Source organism: Salvia hispanica, chromosome 6 (genome assembly GCF_029641045.1).
Source record: "Salvia hispanica isolate PSC_SH4W2 chromosome 6, Shi_PSC_v1, whole genome shotgun sequence".
NCBI classification, from domain to species: domain Eukaryota; kingdom Viridiplantae; phylum Streptophyta; class Magnoliopsida; order Lamiales; family Lamiaceae; genus Salvia; species Salvia hispanica.
The window spans coordinates 46474873-46491200 of NC_142697.1; the positions used below are offsets into that span (position 1 = coordinate 46474873).

Genomic DNA, 16328 nt, shown 5'->3' on the forward strand with positions numbered 1-16328 from the left:
TTATTGCCAGCAGATAATATTGTTTAACGTTGTTTGGTTGTTGAAATGCTTAAACAATATTTTGAAAGGTGCAATTTAAGTGGCATCCACCAAAGAATGTCTCATGTCCTTTCCTTAAAATATTTTGGTCTTATAAACTACTACTACTTTTGTAACGTCCACAAGAGCATGTGAATAAATCAACTATCTTATTATTATTTATGGATACAACCTCATTTTTTTTTGTTAATTCTAAGGGCATCCTTAACCCCATCCCGGATTTGGGCAGCAAGTCCCCTCTACGTCATCATTCCCCCAACTTTGGGGTTCCAGGCCACAACTCCATTAACCCCGCTGGCCACAACTCGGGCCACAACTCTGGCCACAACTATTCATTTGCATTATTCACAACTACAACATATTTTAATCGTAAAATAGAATACGTAGAACAATTAAAACCGGGAAAATTCATTGTTCAATCTAAAATAGAAAATTACAACATTGAAATTTAAAAATTCCAAAAAAGAAAAAATTAAAACATAAGTCAATTGCGGTTCTAAATTTCTTCAATTAGATCCGCTTGGAGGCGTGTGTGTAGTTCTTCTTGGCGCATCGCCGCTGAATGGGCCATGACATTGCGCACGTCGGGATGAACACCTTGCACGGGCGGGTCAGTGACCGTGTAGCTACTGGTGCTGGCGAGTGGATCGTTGCTCCAGAAAGTGACGTTTTCTTCCTCATCCTCAACGATCATGTTATGCATTATGATACATGCATACAAGTCGGCGATTATTGGACGGTGCCAATCACGGGCCGTACCCTTCACTATAGCCCAACATGATTGGAGGACTCCGAATGCGCCCTGCACATCTTTCCGAGCCGCCTCTTGCTTTTTGGCAAACAACTTCCTCCTATCCGTTGTCGGACATGTGATGGTCTTCACGAACACGGGCCATCGAGGGTAGATCCCGTCTGCCAGGTAGTACCCCATAGTGTACCGACGGTAGTTGGCCGTGAACTCTACGGTAGGCGCTCGCCCGGCACACAAGTTGTTGAACAATGGAGACTCGTTCAACACATTGAGGTCGTTGTTCGACCCATCGACTCCAAAGTAGGCATGCCAGATCCACAAACGTTGGTCAGCAACGACCTCCAACACAATCGTTGGATGTGTGCCCGCTAGTGAATGCCCCTCTCCAAGCCATTGGACAATTCTTCCACTGCCAGTGCATACAGTCAATGCTGCCCAGCTTCCCCCCGGAAGCCGTGGGTGTCCTCGTGCATGCGCACCAATCTGCGAACATCGTCGGTCGTTGGCTTTCTCAAGTATGTGTCCTTGAATGCTTCGACCACTGCCCGACAGAATCTAGCTAGGCAATCGCGTCCACTATGCTCGCTCACATGGAGGTACTCATCAAACATATCTGCAGTTGTTCCGTAAGCGAGTTGGCGTAGGGCGGATGTGCATTTCTAAAGTCGATATACTTTGCCGCCCGATAGCATCGACGGTCTGCATAAAGTACGAGTCACGAGCTACAACTGCGTTGACAATGCGCAGGAACACATGCCTTCGCATCCGGAATCGGCGACGGAACATCTTATCACTCCATCGAGGATCTACAGTGAAATAATCCATGAAAAGCTGCAAACCAGCTTGTTCACGGTCTCGACGGATATACATCCGAGTACGTGGTACTCGGACATGTTGCTCATTCCACGCTTGAATAGCAGCTTGATAGCGTTCCACTTCGTTGTTGATTTCTGCTTGGATTGTGGGCATCGCCGTCTCTAACATTCGAGTCATTTGAGCTTCGATTGCTCGTTGACCTTCACGGCGAGGAGGCATTTTTCCAATTTTACTGTGAGAGTGAGTGAGAGAAATGAAGTTGAAGTAATATGAAAATGGATGTAAGAGTGGTATTTATATATAGATTTTCGAATTTTATAAAAAATAATAAATAAATAAATTATGAAGTAGAGTCCCGGTTCGGCCCGAACCCCAAATAACGCCGGGCCGGGACTATCCGCGACACGACCCAACACGTTTAACCCTAGGCCGGGACGGGACTCGGGAGCCGCCCAGGGACGCAACTTTTTCAACCCACTTTCCATTACATTTCTTAAAACTCGTGTGCAGGGTCAAAGTGTGTCAAAATTTGGGGAACGGAGGTAATATTAGATTTTGGACTAATTTTTATTTCTCTACTCATTAAAATATCCAATCATTTTATTTATCTCTATTCACTCAATAATTATACCTAAAATTTCATGCCACTCGAAAATACGATCATCTTAATAGGGCGGAATGAATATTTTTCTTCCGTAGTACTTTCTCCATCCATTATGTAATTTGTACCATTATAATTTAATGTTTTGCCCAAATTAAATACCATTTTGCGCCTACTAAAACTGCTGGAGTTCTAACTTCTACGTTCACATTTAATATTCAATTTTAATCTTTTATAATTCTCACTTGTCAATCAAATGAAATTTGAATAACTAATCCTCCTCTTTTGAAAGGGGAGACGAGAGAGTGAGTAAAGATATTGCGCAGATATTATTATTTAACAATGTTTTGGTTGTTGGAATGCTTTAACAATAATTAGCATTAAACAATTGGAAGGTGCAATGTAAGTGGCATCCACGATAGAAAGTTACCTTACAAAGTTTTTGAGTCGCGCAGCAACTTTTCAATTTTTATGAATTCAATCTCTTATTATCAATTTTTTTCTTAGTATGAAGCATTTCCTACTCCCTCCCACCATGAAATAATACCAATTGTGATTTTAGGATATCCACAATTTAAACACTCATTACTTTTTTCTATTTTAAATAAATAAACGAGTCTCATAATCTACTAAATTTTTTATCCTGTGGAAATTATATTCCTAACTTTTTTAATCTAATATTTTTTAATTTCTTAAAATTTGTGCAAGTCAAAGTAAGACTATTAATATGAGGAAGGAGGGAGTGTATCCGAATTTCAAATTTTGGCGCTCTTTTGCTTAGATTCCACTTTCTCGATAATTGTTTGTTAATTAGGTATTGCAAATATATTGAGTATGTGATACGTTAATTATAGCATATCTCTTTCATATTTTGCATTATTATTTTGTTGCATTATTTAGTTAGATAATTTAGGGATTGCATATCTTTTCCACATATTTTGTCTTGCTCATTAAGTTAGAATCCCTATTATAAATAGGGCTATTGTTATTCTCATTATTCAATCAAGAAATACAATTACTTTATCTTATTTTTACTTTTACGCTTATTTCAATTCGGTATTGATCTTGGTTTGATCGACGGGCAAAGCTCCCGCGACTACCTCGTCTACCTTTTGTCCCTCCGACCTTTTATCCCTCCGACGATCGCCTCTGCGACGCCGGAATCTTGTTAAGAGAAATCATCTCTTAACGGTATGTATTCTCTCATTTTCAAAGTTAATGGATTCGTATTGCTTTCGAGACGTACCAAGTGAAATGATTCATTTCCTCTTCCGGTAAAAATTAACTTCATATTCTTTCGATAAGAATATGAAGGTTGAGTGGTGGAAATGAAAGGGGAAATGAGTTGGAATCTAACATTATACAGTCTAATCCAAGGCCCAATTGCGCTTTTAATCTCTTAATGGCCCAATAGCACTGATGGAAAATAAGTAAAGTAGAATTGTGAAATAAATAGAGTGAATAACATAGGTGAACAAATAGATAAATTAGAAGTATTTACTTAATAGTACAATACTAATTTTAGTGAATAAACAAAAGTAAAAAGATAGAGATTATTTTATGTGGATGAAAGAAGTAGTAATAAACAGTCTAAATTATTCCATCATCAATTTATTTTTCCAAATCTTACTATATACAAAAGCGGAATGTTTACTTTTTTGCTTTAAATTGTTGGTTTCTTTTCTCTTTGTTCCTAATCCTCTTATCTTTTTCAATCTTTTTTATAAAAATGGTTTTTCACTTTTTTTTAAATCGCTCATTAACAAATTAAACGTTATAAAAACACAATTATATGCAAAAAGCAAAAGGCAATTGGACAAAGAGAAGTCGAAAGAGAAAGAGAAAGAAGAGATGCATACTTTGCTTCGATTGGAAGTGTCGTATGATTCTCGTATTTCAATAAGATTGGGAGTTTTGTATGATACCATACCGAAAATTGGTAGAAAACCATGAAATGTTTAGTTCATCATGCAGTTTTATTCATTTTTGATTAATTTCTTCACATTATTCCACAACCAAGCTTTTTTTTTTGTGAAATTGAGTTTGATATTACAGTTAGGAAACTATATATGTATGTCATTGCCGGTGAATTAAACGATGACGTCTATTCATACAAAAAACGTCTTCGTTTGGTTGAAAACATCGGTCATATATTTATTACACATAGACATATTATTTTCATGTCTTAAATAATTGCGAAACAATCCAAACTTCATAATTTCTCAGCTAATTTAGCATTACGGGATAAACCAAAATTTAAGTCGACCGTTGTGGATATTGTCCTAAAGGCAATTGCCTCAAAGCCGACCTTGAGTCTCCCTCCTCAACAATTTTATGAGAAGAGCAAAAGACAAAAAAGAAAAAGGTTGAATGTTTGAATGAAATGCTTTTGTATTTGTGATAAACTATTAAGATGGAAAATATTTCCATTGCTCAAAGGTGTGTTTTACTACATGGAGTAGTGTGTATGTGTATATATATATGTTGGTGTGGACACCTCTTCTTACACACACAAACACAAGAAGTAAAAAGTAAACACACACACATAAGAATGAGTGAGAGAGAAGAGATGGTTGATCATTGGAACCACGAGCATCCACTTACTCTGGTGGAAGCTCCTGGAGCAAGATTTTGTTATGGGTGTCTAACGTCTTTCAGAAGAGGAGAGAAATGTTATGAATGTAGCCAGAAATGTGGGTATTATGTCCTACTACATGAAGACTGTGTAGAGGCGCCGAGGAAGATCAGGCACGCAATGCACCCTCAACACACACTCACTCAACAATCCAGCCTTGACGGAGTGGAAGAAGGCTGCTGTTCAATCTGCCAAAGTAATGTCTGGGGAATATTCTACAGATGTACGAGCGCAGAATGTGCGTATATGATGCATATCAGATGCGCACAGGGAAGCGACATGATGTATGGAGCCGAAGATGAGGAGCGCAGCATCATACATCATCCGAGTCACCCCAACCATGAATTGAAGCTGTTTAGGAGGTTTTGCACCTTCAAGTGCGATGCTTGCGGCACCACACATGCCAAAGGGAGTTCCTACACATGCACTGCACCGGCATGTCAGTATTGGATCCATGAGAGATGTGCTTCCTTGCCACATAATATCCAAAGGGAAGATCATCATCACTCCCTCTCTCTCACTTTTCATGTCCCTCCTCAATATCTCCGATACAACTACCGTTGTGAAGTTTGCAGTAAAAGATTAATATCCAAATATTGGATATATCATTGTGAGCTTTGCAGATATGCTGTCCATCTCACCTGCGCCTTCACCAAATCGCCACACACCACTAGGTACGTATACTCAATAATCTTCTTGTCCCCATACATACCTTTCTTGATTATGTTGAAATGTGTGTTTTTGTTGCGTTGAATGTAGAGAGAAAGGGATTATGGAGTTTCCAATAAATGATGGGGCGGACCTAATTGGAGCTTTTCTAAGGAGACAAGGAGTTGATACACATACACAATCACTCATCCTTGATCATCAAGATGATGTTGATTATAAGTTCCACCATCACAAACTCACATTAGTCTCCTCCTCATCATCATCATTTCAAGAAGAAGAAGAAGAAGAAGACGATGATGATGAGGAAGACTACTCTTGTAGAAAATCGGAGTTAATATGTGATGGGTGCATTACTCCGATACTTGTGAAACAAGCACCATCATCATCTTCTTCAGGTAGTAAAAAATACTACTATATGAGATGTAGCATAAGATCATGCAAATACTATCTTCACTTGGAGTGTTTCCAATTGCCACCTCAGCTCATTTCTCTTCCTCTCCTCCACAAACACGATCACAGCCTTGTCCTTCGATCCAGTGACATACTTAAACCATGGCAGTGGCAACGATGCAGCATCTGCGATATCGATACGAATGGTCTGTATTATGCCTGTACAAAATGCAAAAGGTTCAAAGTAGATATAAAGTGCGCTTCAATGCCGGACACTATATACCACGCGGCTCATCCTCACCATCCCCTCAGCCTTCTCTCCTTAAGCCCAGATTTCGATTCATGTGATGCCTGTGATTATAGTCTCATCTTGTTCGGTAGTGATACCTATGCATGCGGCAGCTGTGATTTCATCGTGCACTTTAAATGCGCGATTTTGTCAGCATCAACCACCAGCCGCAGATGGGACAAGCACCACCCGCTGCTTCTGACGCATGACGCCACTCTAAACCGTCCTGCTGATTTCTACTGCGATCAATGCGAAATAGAAATGAATCCCAGGAGTTGGATGTATCACTGCCGCGCCTGCGACCTGTCCTTCCATCCTATATGCTTTGAAACAACATCCGGAAGGTATAGAAACATCAAGTTTGGTCAAAAATATGTGATCCCCGGAGTTCACTGCCACACACTCACCTATCAAATTCTCACTACAAAACGCTGTTGCGACGTTTGTGGTGAGAATAAGCATGAAAAGCATGGATTTTACTGTGCACCATGCATGTTCTTCATTTGTTCCTACTACTGCGGTGTAAATAGTACTATAGAATATTATAGCGAAATTGAGCCCGTAGATTGAAAAAGAAAAAGCTCGATGTGTATCTTTTTCTTTTTACATGCTTATGTTTAATTCAATCATGATTGTGCCTTGTATTTAAATGAATATAGCAGAGGATTTCTTTGTAATATTCTTTCTTACTTTACTCTTTACACTTTAGCTATTTACTTTTCCCTCCATTCTCCAATAAATTTCACAAGTTGATCCAGTACAGATTCTAAGAAATGTGAAAAAAGTGGATGGAAAAAATTGGTTAAATGTAGATCCTACATTTTTATATTGGTTTTATAATAAATGTGAGTGAGATGATGGAATGTAGACTCCATTACAAAAAGTAGTAAATAGTAAAATGAGACAAGTACAAGTATTGGCGGACGACCGGAAAGGAAACTGGTGACAAGTAATGGTGGACGAAGGGAGTACTCTTTCCGTCTCAAGGTAGTTTAGACATTTCTTTTGGGAAAGAAAATTAAGAAATTGAGGTATTAAAGTTAAAGAGGAGAGAGTTTTTTTTCCAAAAAAAAAGGTAATGACTCGACTAATTTGGGACAAACGAAAAGGGAATACAACTAAACTAATTGGGACGCATGGAGAATCATTTTTCTAAACTAAGTGCAATAAAAGAAACAATTCTCAAACTTTTTATAGCTGTAAGAATACTACTTTGAGCTGAATTCAAAGGGAAAAGTAAAAGATAAAAGACAAAATTTCAGAAAAGCAAAAGACAAGAATATAGTATAGAGTATATGAAAAAGCAGATAGTACAACAATACTTGTCCATTGGAAATAATTTAGAAAAATATAATCCTAATTCACAAATTAATTCATAGTACTTGTCATTGAAATTTGCAAACATATAAAAAAATTAATTTTAGAAACATATAACCCGAGTTGTGTCAAATATATTATACTACTAATTACTACTCCCTCCGTCCCACATAATTTGTGACACTTTGACACGGCACAGGTTTTAACAAATATAATGGAAAGTGAGTTGAAAAAGTTGGTGGGATGTGGATCCTACTTTTAAAGTAATGAGAGTATGCATGAGTTAGTGGAATATAAGGTCCACTACCAAAAATGGTAAAAAGTGAAGTGTGTCAAATTATGTGGGACGGCCCAAAATGGAATACTGGGTCAAATTATGTGGGACAGAGGGAGTATTAATCTTTAAAAACATGTTAAGTTAAGAAAAAATACACACGGGCAACTAAAATGAAGTGAATGACAATCTAGTTCGTACAGTAACAAATGTGTATAACTCAAGAGTGCACACAAAACTTGGAATTATTTCATTTTAATTCTTTTATAACTAATAAGTATGTGCACGATGTGGTCGAATTCTGTCTAATACTCCATCTTTCATTGTAATTGAGTCAGATTTCTTTTTTAATTCGGTTCCAGCATACAACACCGATAAACATACCACCAATTTCCCTCTTCAACCATTAATTTGAAAAAGCATAAGGTGAAATTCGAAAGAAAAAGGAGATTCTTGGATGAAATATATACTTTGGTTAGTTATAGCACTTTTTAAAATTTGCTGAGATGGGATGCTTTCTATGATTCAATTGTCGGTCTAGTAAATATTACATAACTCAAAAAGTCTGTTTATATAGTAGTACTCCCTCCGTCCGCGAATAGGAGTCCAGGTTGAGTTGGGTGCGAGTTTTAAGAAAAGTTTGAGTGTAATAATTTAAGTGTGTGATAGTGGAATGTGGGACCCATTTATATTATTATTTGCAATCAAAGTGGATTAAAATTAATTACAGCTTCTAAATTAAGGGAAAAGTGGGGTCATTTTTTATACTCGCAAGATAAAATGTCTAACCGGGACTCCTAATGGCGGACGGATGAAAATGGCCAACCGGGACTCCTATTCGCGGACGGAGGGAGTATATCCTTAAAAATCAATGAATTATGGTTAAACTGTAGGTTGTTCCATAACTATAAAATGACTTACAAAATAACGAATTCTAACATTTTAAAGAATGGTAGTGATAAATGCAAACTTATATATTGTACAAACTCAAAACTCCTCAACAAGCTTCAACACAGTTTCAATTCAATATCAACACAATGTAAAATTTTAAGATTTTAATGTCAACACAGTATCATCACAATATCAACGAAACATCAATCATTGACTATCGTTGAAATTCTGTTGACATTTTCCTGTTAATGCTTTTTTAAGTTTGTACAATATTTAGAGTTTTCATTTAATCACATTCCTTTTCTCAATTTCCCCGTAATGTTACATGTGCTATATCAGCAATATATTATAAATAGGAATCAAAATATTTCGTCACGGGAAAATTGAAAAAATAAGATTTCCTTTCTATTTATTCATATTTAGTGTATTATTAATATGACCCATGTTTATTGGGCCAAGATGAGGACTTCAAGCCAGCCTAGATATTTGGAAAGCCCAGTCCAATAAAGCACGCGCTTTTATTTAAGAAGGCCTAATACTCAAATAATATATTCTCCCATTTCTAAGTTAATTGATTTGCATTGTTTTTAAAGATATCTCAAGTGAAATGATTCATTTCTTCTTTTAGTAAAAATTAACTTTGTTTCTCTTTCTGAATTTATGAAATAATATTAATAGATAGTACGACTTATATTATTAGTAATGTAATCAAACAAGCTCGAATCTATTAATTTTATGACAAATAGATTTGCATAATTCATGCAGTTTAGGTATAAGAAATTACATGCATACAACATAATGAAGAATTTCCTTCTTTTGTTTATTCAACTTGAAAGTTGGGATTTGCCAAGCTCAGCAGTTGATCAATCTCATCTTGCTCTTCGTAGTCAAAGTTGTCGAGCCTAACCATAACTTTAAAGGATAGTTCGTCTCCTCCTTGTAATTCCTCTTGTTCCTCTGCCATTCTCCTCGCACTCCTTATCGTTGATTCGGTACACTCTTCCAACTCCACATATTTCAGTGTTGGAATTTCACCAAGTTCCGCAGGAATCTCATCCAAATCCATCCAGCTAAGATAAAGCCGCTCGAGACATGGGAAGTGAGAGCTTTCCATCGTCCAGCATTCCAAATTATAACAACATTCCATCCACAAAACTTTGAGACTGAGGAACTGGCCTTCAACTGTTTCCCATTTGCCTGATAAAAAAAATCCACCACACAGCTTCAGCTTTTGAAGAAGGGGCAGTGTACTTACCTTCTCCAATATATCCTCCATTCCATTATCATTGAATGCAAGAGTTAAACTCGAGAGCGCGGAAAGGTAAGCTTTTGCAACAAATCATGCCTAGCAAAGCAGTCAAAGCTAAGAGATTCCAGCTTTTGTAGACGTTCGATGTTGTTAACACAATATTCATCGTCACAAAATTACTCATGGATTTGATTTTGCACTAAAAAGTAAGAAATAGAATAAAAATATTACTACTCCCTCTGGTTCCCATTAAATATGTCATAATATTTCATTACTTGTACAGTTTCCAATAAATGTTTCATTTCATTTTTATCATTTTTTTTTAGTAGAACCTACATTCAATTAACTCATTCTCACTCACATTTTATTATAAAATTAATATATAAAAGTAGAACATATATTCCACTAATTTTTCTACAAACAAATTTTTAAAATTCATAACGATCAAATATGAGACATTTAATGGAGATCCGAAAAAATATTTTTTAAAAAATAATAAAATGAGTTAATTTAAGTGAAACATAAAAAAAAGAAAGAATAATACGAGTATTTTATAGTAATATGAAGGGTGGGTGTAATATTGAATGTACACTTAAATACATGTACAATCAATCGGCAACATGATAGTGGCATTAAAAAGGCCAAACAAAGACGAGTGGTGAAAAAGAAAGTGTGGAGTTGTTGATATCAATGGGGTCCATCAGTAGCATTGATACTCCCTCCATCCGCGAATAGGAGTCTCGGTTAATAGAGTATCACCTTTCACTAACTCATTTCACTTACATTTATTTAAAACTTATATATATATATACAAGTGAGACTCATATTCTACTAACTTTTTTCCATCCACTTTTCTTAACATTTCTTATCGCCCGTGAATGAGACTCCTAATGGAAGACAGGGAGTATCAATGACATGAGTCATGGCGCATTAATTAATATCCAACAAAAGAATTGAAGTCAGTCTCCCCTTTCATTTCTCTACTACCTGAAAAAAAATTGTATCTTATCTGAAAAATATTATACCAATAGTAAAACTTCCATATCTCAACATGAGCTTCTGAAGAATAGGCAATGTACTTACCTTTTCCAATGAGGCTTCCATTCTTTGATTTCTGATTTCACGAGTTAGAATCCTAAGAGAGTATGGAAAGGTAAGCTTTCGTGAAAAATCATAGCTATGAGATTCCAGCTTTCGCATGTAAACCAGTTGTGGTTATCTACAAGAACTGCTCTGAGATACTCCAACTTGTTTACAAGAATTTTCTTAAATACTCCAACATTTCATCCAATGCTACACGAGACAAAATTCATATTTACGTAAAATATGAATTCAAAAATTAATACCAGTATATAATGAAAAAACAAATGGACATCTAAATTATTATTGACAATCCTAGTAACGATCTATTTCAACTGTAAAGTTGCGATTTGCTAAGGTTATCAGAAAACCGTTCTCACCGCAGTGCTTTTTGAGGATAACGGAAACATTAAAAGATAATTCTTCTTCTCCTTGTAAATCCTCTTGTTCCTCGACCATTCTCTTTGCACTTATCACTGATTCTTCACTGCAATGATGCATTCTCACGGATTTCAGTGTCGGAATTTCACCAAGTTCTGCAGGGAACTCCATCAAAGATACTTCGTAAAGCCTAAGGTGCTCGAGGCATGGAAAGTGAGAGCTCTCTGTCATCCACCATTCCAAGCCTTTACACAAGTCAAGTTCCAAATATTTGAGACTGGGGAACTGGCCTTCCACTGTTTCCCATTTGCCTGTTGTGAAATCTCCACCCTTCAACTTGAGCTTTTGAAGAAGGGGTAATGCACTTGCCTTTTCCAATATGTCTTCCATTCTATTTATATATATCCAAAGAGTCACACTCTTAAGAGAGTGTGGAAAGGTAAGCTTTTGCAACAAAGCACTCCTACCATAGCCTTCGCAGCTGAGAGATTCAAGCTTTTGCAGACGTCCGACATTGTGGAGACAATAGTCAACACCATACTCAATAGCCTCATCACCACCAGGATAAGATAGTCCCAATTTCCTGATATTGGGAATCCTATGAACCATCATCTCATCACATTTGAAATTCCTTACTACTTTGAGGGTTTGTAGATTCTCCATGATCACAATCTTGTCACTCGGAGGATCTGGGAGATGCAATCCTCTACCGATGTGCCAGCCATAAACATGGAAATTGACATGCCTAAGTTGGGACATGTTCCAAATTTCAACCGGTGCATTCATATTTGCTTGGGACATAGATAAATCCAAGAATGATACAAGAAGAATTAATGTCTGAAGGCTCCAGAGGATATTGATTGAAGAAGGAAGTTGGGAACCTTCTTCATGATAAACAGCAAGAAACCTCAAATTAATCAACTTGAACAATTCTCTTAGGGAATACTGATGTACTTTTCGATGAAAAAATATGTTGTATGCTTGCAATGTCCTCAACAATCTTAATTTGGGGAACAATTGAACTCTTTCATAATCACTTATACAGGAACGGACATATGGTGTAGATCTCATGGCATCAAGGATTTCCATCTTTGAAGTGCTTCTCGGGATAACTACACGACGTTGGCTAGACATGTCTTGAGGATTATGTTGTCCAACCACATGATAACCCCCTCCTTTTCAGCTTCTCTCAAGCAAAGATCTCTCAACAAGTCATGGATTTTCAAGAACTTCATGCTTCCAGTTCTCCCGAACTCATGAACAAGAATTAGATTTCTCGCAACCAGTTCATCTAAGTACTCTTCAACTATTGTTTCCAAACTTTTGCCATTTACTGGTTTTACAAATCCTTCAGAAACCCATAGCTTGATGAGTGTTGAGACTCGAATTTTACTATCCTCCTCATACATTCCCATATGTACAAAGCACGACTTAAGATAAACTGGCAAATGGTCGTAGCTCAACTTTAGTATTTTCAAGCAATGCTTATCATTTTCCAAATTTGCTAATGAACTCATGCTCCTCGTAATAGATTCCCAACATTCTTTAGTTTGTTCCATTTTTTCCAAAAGACCTCCCATCACAACAATTGATAATGGAAGTCCTCTGCAACCCTCCACTATCTTCTTTCCAATTTTCTCCAATTCCAAAGGACAATTTTTTTCCCCAAACACAATTTTGCTGAACATATTCCAACTACTTTCTTCATTCATAAATTCCATTTCAAGGCTATAATTGTTATTCAATTGAGAACCCAAATTCGATAGCCTAGTTGTCACCATTATCCTACTACCGTTACCATTGTCAGGAAAATAGAGTTGTATCTTCTCCCATGCCTCAATATTCCACATATCATCCAACACTATTAGATACCTTCTATATGATAAATATTGGTAGAGTGATAGTCCTATTTCATATTCTCTCATTTCACTCAAACTCTGTTTACTAGCTTGAAAAAGAATTTCACCAAGAAGATCTTTTAAGCTAAATTGTTGAGAAATGGTAACCCAAGCACATATAACAAAATGGTCACCTATAAATGGACGTGCATAAACATTTGTGGCAAGAGTAGTCTTACCAATTCCTCCCATTCCTACGATTGGGATGACTTGGCGACCGGGTTGTCCGTAAATGAGCTTCTCTATGAGTTGAGTCATGACATGATCAAAGCCCACCATGGCTGTGTTGTTTGGCCTAGAGAAAGAAGATGTTGAGGAACCACCGGAGACTTGTCTATGATCTTTGAGTGCAACGAACTCCATCACTTCTTCCTTGATTAAATCCATGTCTACTATCACCTTCTGCAAACTCTCACAAAAGCTTGCAGATGCTGAGGAATCAGAAGAGGCTGAGACTTGTATCTCTAGCTGATCTTTGATTGCGATGATCTCCGTCATGTCTTTCTTGATCAAATCCAAATCCAAATCCATGTCTTTTCTGAAATACGCCTGAGTCTCTGCATATGTTGAGGAATTAGCAGATGGCGAGAGTAATTGTCCCTGCTGCAGCTGATCTTTAAATGCAAAAATCTCCATCACTTCATTCTTAAGCAAATCCACGTTTTCTATGAAATCCACCACGTCAGTCTTGTGATATGCATACAAATCGTAATCAGCAAATGCCAAGACTTTTCTCTGAAGCTGATCTTTGAAATCCAAAATCTCCATCACTTCACTCTTGATGAAATCCATGTGTTGTATCACCTTTACCACAGTCTTATACAAATCTGCAGATGTTGAGGAATCTGAGACTTGTCTCCGCAGATGATATTTGAGTGCTAAGATCAACTCCATGTGTTTCGTCACCCTTTTTTCTACCAATTGAATGTCTTGCATAAAATCCAGCAGAATAAAATAAGCACTTGTGACCTCTGCAGATATCGAGATATCTGAGACTTGTCTCAGCAGCATACCTTCTTTGACAGCAACGACCAAATCCATGTCTTCTATCACGTCCTTCAAAGCCTCGTACAAGACTAAGACATCAGGACGAAGCTGCTCCACAGTGTGAGATTCGATGACATCTTCAGCCGCATAAACCGCATCAGCTATGCGCATCTCCAACGGATCTGCTTCATCGCTGTCAGTATAAGGAGACTTATAGCCTTCAAGGAATTCCTGCAAAAACATAACAATTTCAGTGAGAGATTCAACTTGTTTTTTGTCCATAGCAATCGGAGGGGAAGGATGGTGCTCGATCTGATTGATGATCTGCATAAGTGAAACCAGAGCTGCATAAGCGGCCATCTCGATTGGAATAATCTTTTTTTTTAGGATGAAAAAAATTCTGAAAGAGTAAGAAGGAAGAACAGGTGAAAAATGAAAGGGGAGACAAGAGATTGAGTCAAGGTATTGTTTCGATGAATCATTGCCAGCAGATATTATTATTTAACCATGTTTGGTTGTTGAAATGCTTAAACAATTAGCATTACAGTATGTCAACTTGAAAGGTTCAATGTAAGTGGCTTCCACGAAGAAACGTCTCATGTCCTTTCCTTAGAATATTTTGGTCTTATAAACTATTCCCTCCGTCCCAGAAAGTTTGTCACATTTTTCTATTTCCGTCCGTCCTATAAATTTGTTACATTTCACTTTGTATCATTTTTGGTAGTAGTCCGCATATTCCACCAACTCATTCTCACTTTCCATCATGTTTCTTAAAATCCGTGCCCGGTCAAAGTGTGACAAAATTTATGCGATGGAAGTACTTTTGTAACATCCACAAGAGCATCTGCATAAATAAACTATCTTATCATTATTTATGGATTCAATCTCTTGCTTTTTTTATAGAAGAACGTTAGTGTAACGAGTTTGGAGTTTGGAGTTTGGAGTCCACTTTCTCAAATGGTGTAGACAATTATTCTATGCCTGGTGTGATTTTGAGTTGGTGTTGATTTGATTCTCATTTCCATTTCTAACACTCCCCCTCAAGTTGGGCGGTGGGATCTCCAAAGCTCAGCAAAGAACACTTATAATATTCTTAGAGTTCACAGCTTTTGTGAGGATGTCGGCCAATTGATGCTCTGATCGAACGAATGAGAACTCCACAACTCCATTCTCGATTTTCTCCTTAATGAAGTGTCTCGACTTCCACATGTTTAGTTCTGTCATGTTGAACTGGATTCTCTTATATACTAATCGCTGCTTTATTGTCACAAAAAAGTTAGCTCTTTTCTGGATCCCCCTAACTCTGCTTCGGCACTTGATAGTGCCACCACTTTCTGTTTCTTGCTTCTCCATGTTACCAAGTTACCTTCCACAAAGGTGAAGTATTCTGCAGTTGATTTCCTCTCGACCGAATTACTTGTCCAATCTGCATCAGTATATCCAAACACTCCTCGTTTCTCATTCTTCTTGAACATTACTCCATGTCCGACTGTCTCTTTGAGGTACTTGACTATTCTCAATGCTGTCTCATAATGGTCCTTCTGTGGTCGGTGCATAAACTGGCTTACTACTCCGACAGCATAAGCTATATCCGGTTTGGTATGGGATAAATAGATGAGCTTTCCAACCAGACGTTGGTACCTCACTTGATCTATGGATTCTGCTCACTTGGTAATCTGTAGCCCATGGTTGACTAACATAGGAGTTTCTGTTGGCTTGCAGTCCAAGAGCCCGGTCTCTGCCAGAATGTCCAAAGTATACTTCTTCCTGCCTTAGGAAAATACCCCCTTCTGATCTCAACACTTCTATTCCTAGGAAATATTTTAGGTTTCCTAGGTCATTCATTTCAAATTCTTGTAACAGACTCCCTTTGAGACGCTCTATCTCTTCAACATCATCTCCAGTGATGATCATATCGTCGATATAGATGATTAGGCATGTGATTCGATCTCCGCGCCTTTTCAAAAACAATGTGTGATCGGAATTACTCTGCTTAAACCCATTCTTCTTCATAGCTTCTATAGATCTTCCGAACCATATTCTGGGAGATTGCTTCAAACC

At 37.4% G+C, this 16328-nt stretch overlaps 1 protein-coding gene and 1 pseudogene across 2 annotated transcripts; one reads left to right on the top strand and one right to left on the bottom strand.

The window, feature by feature from the left end:
• Positions 1-4758: 4758 nt before the first annotated feature.
• LOC125206984 (uncharacterized) lies at positions 4759-6867 on the top strand. The gene is made up of 2 exons (XM_089060728.1): positions 4759-5516; positions 5602-6867. The coding sequence occupies exons 1-2, from the start codon at positions 4759-4761 to the stop codon at positions 6758-6760; spliced, it is 1917 nt and encodes a 638-aa protein (XP_088916854.1). The 3' UTR covers positions 6761-6867.
• A 3606-nt stretch (positions 6868-10473) lies between these two features.
• On the bottom strand, positions 10474-14685 carry LOC125200346 (putative late blight resistance protein homolog R1A-3; annotated as a pseudogene). The gene is made up of 3 exons (XR_016132547.1): positions 11382-14685; positions 11005-11214; positions 10474-10908 (listed from the first exon to the last, which is right to left on the bottom strand). The product of XR_016132547.1 is annotated as a putative late blight resistance protein homolog R1A-3 (transcript).
• Positions 14686-16328: the final 1643 nt, after the last annotated feature.

Excerpts from the sequence above, each read along its gene's own strand:
- LOC125206984 (XM_089060728.1), top strand. The coding sequence starts at position 4,759 with ATGAGTGAGAGAGAAGAGATGGTTGATCATTGGAACCACGAGCATCCA. Across the intron at positions 5,517-5,601 it reads AAATCGCCACACACCACTAG|AGAGAAAGGGATTATGGAGT; the intron begins GTACGTATACTC and ends CGTTGAATGTAG.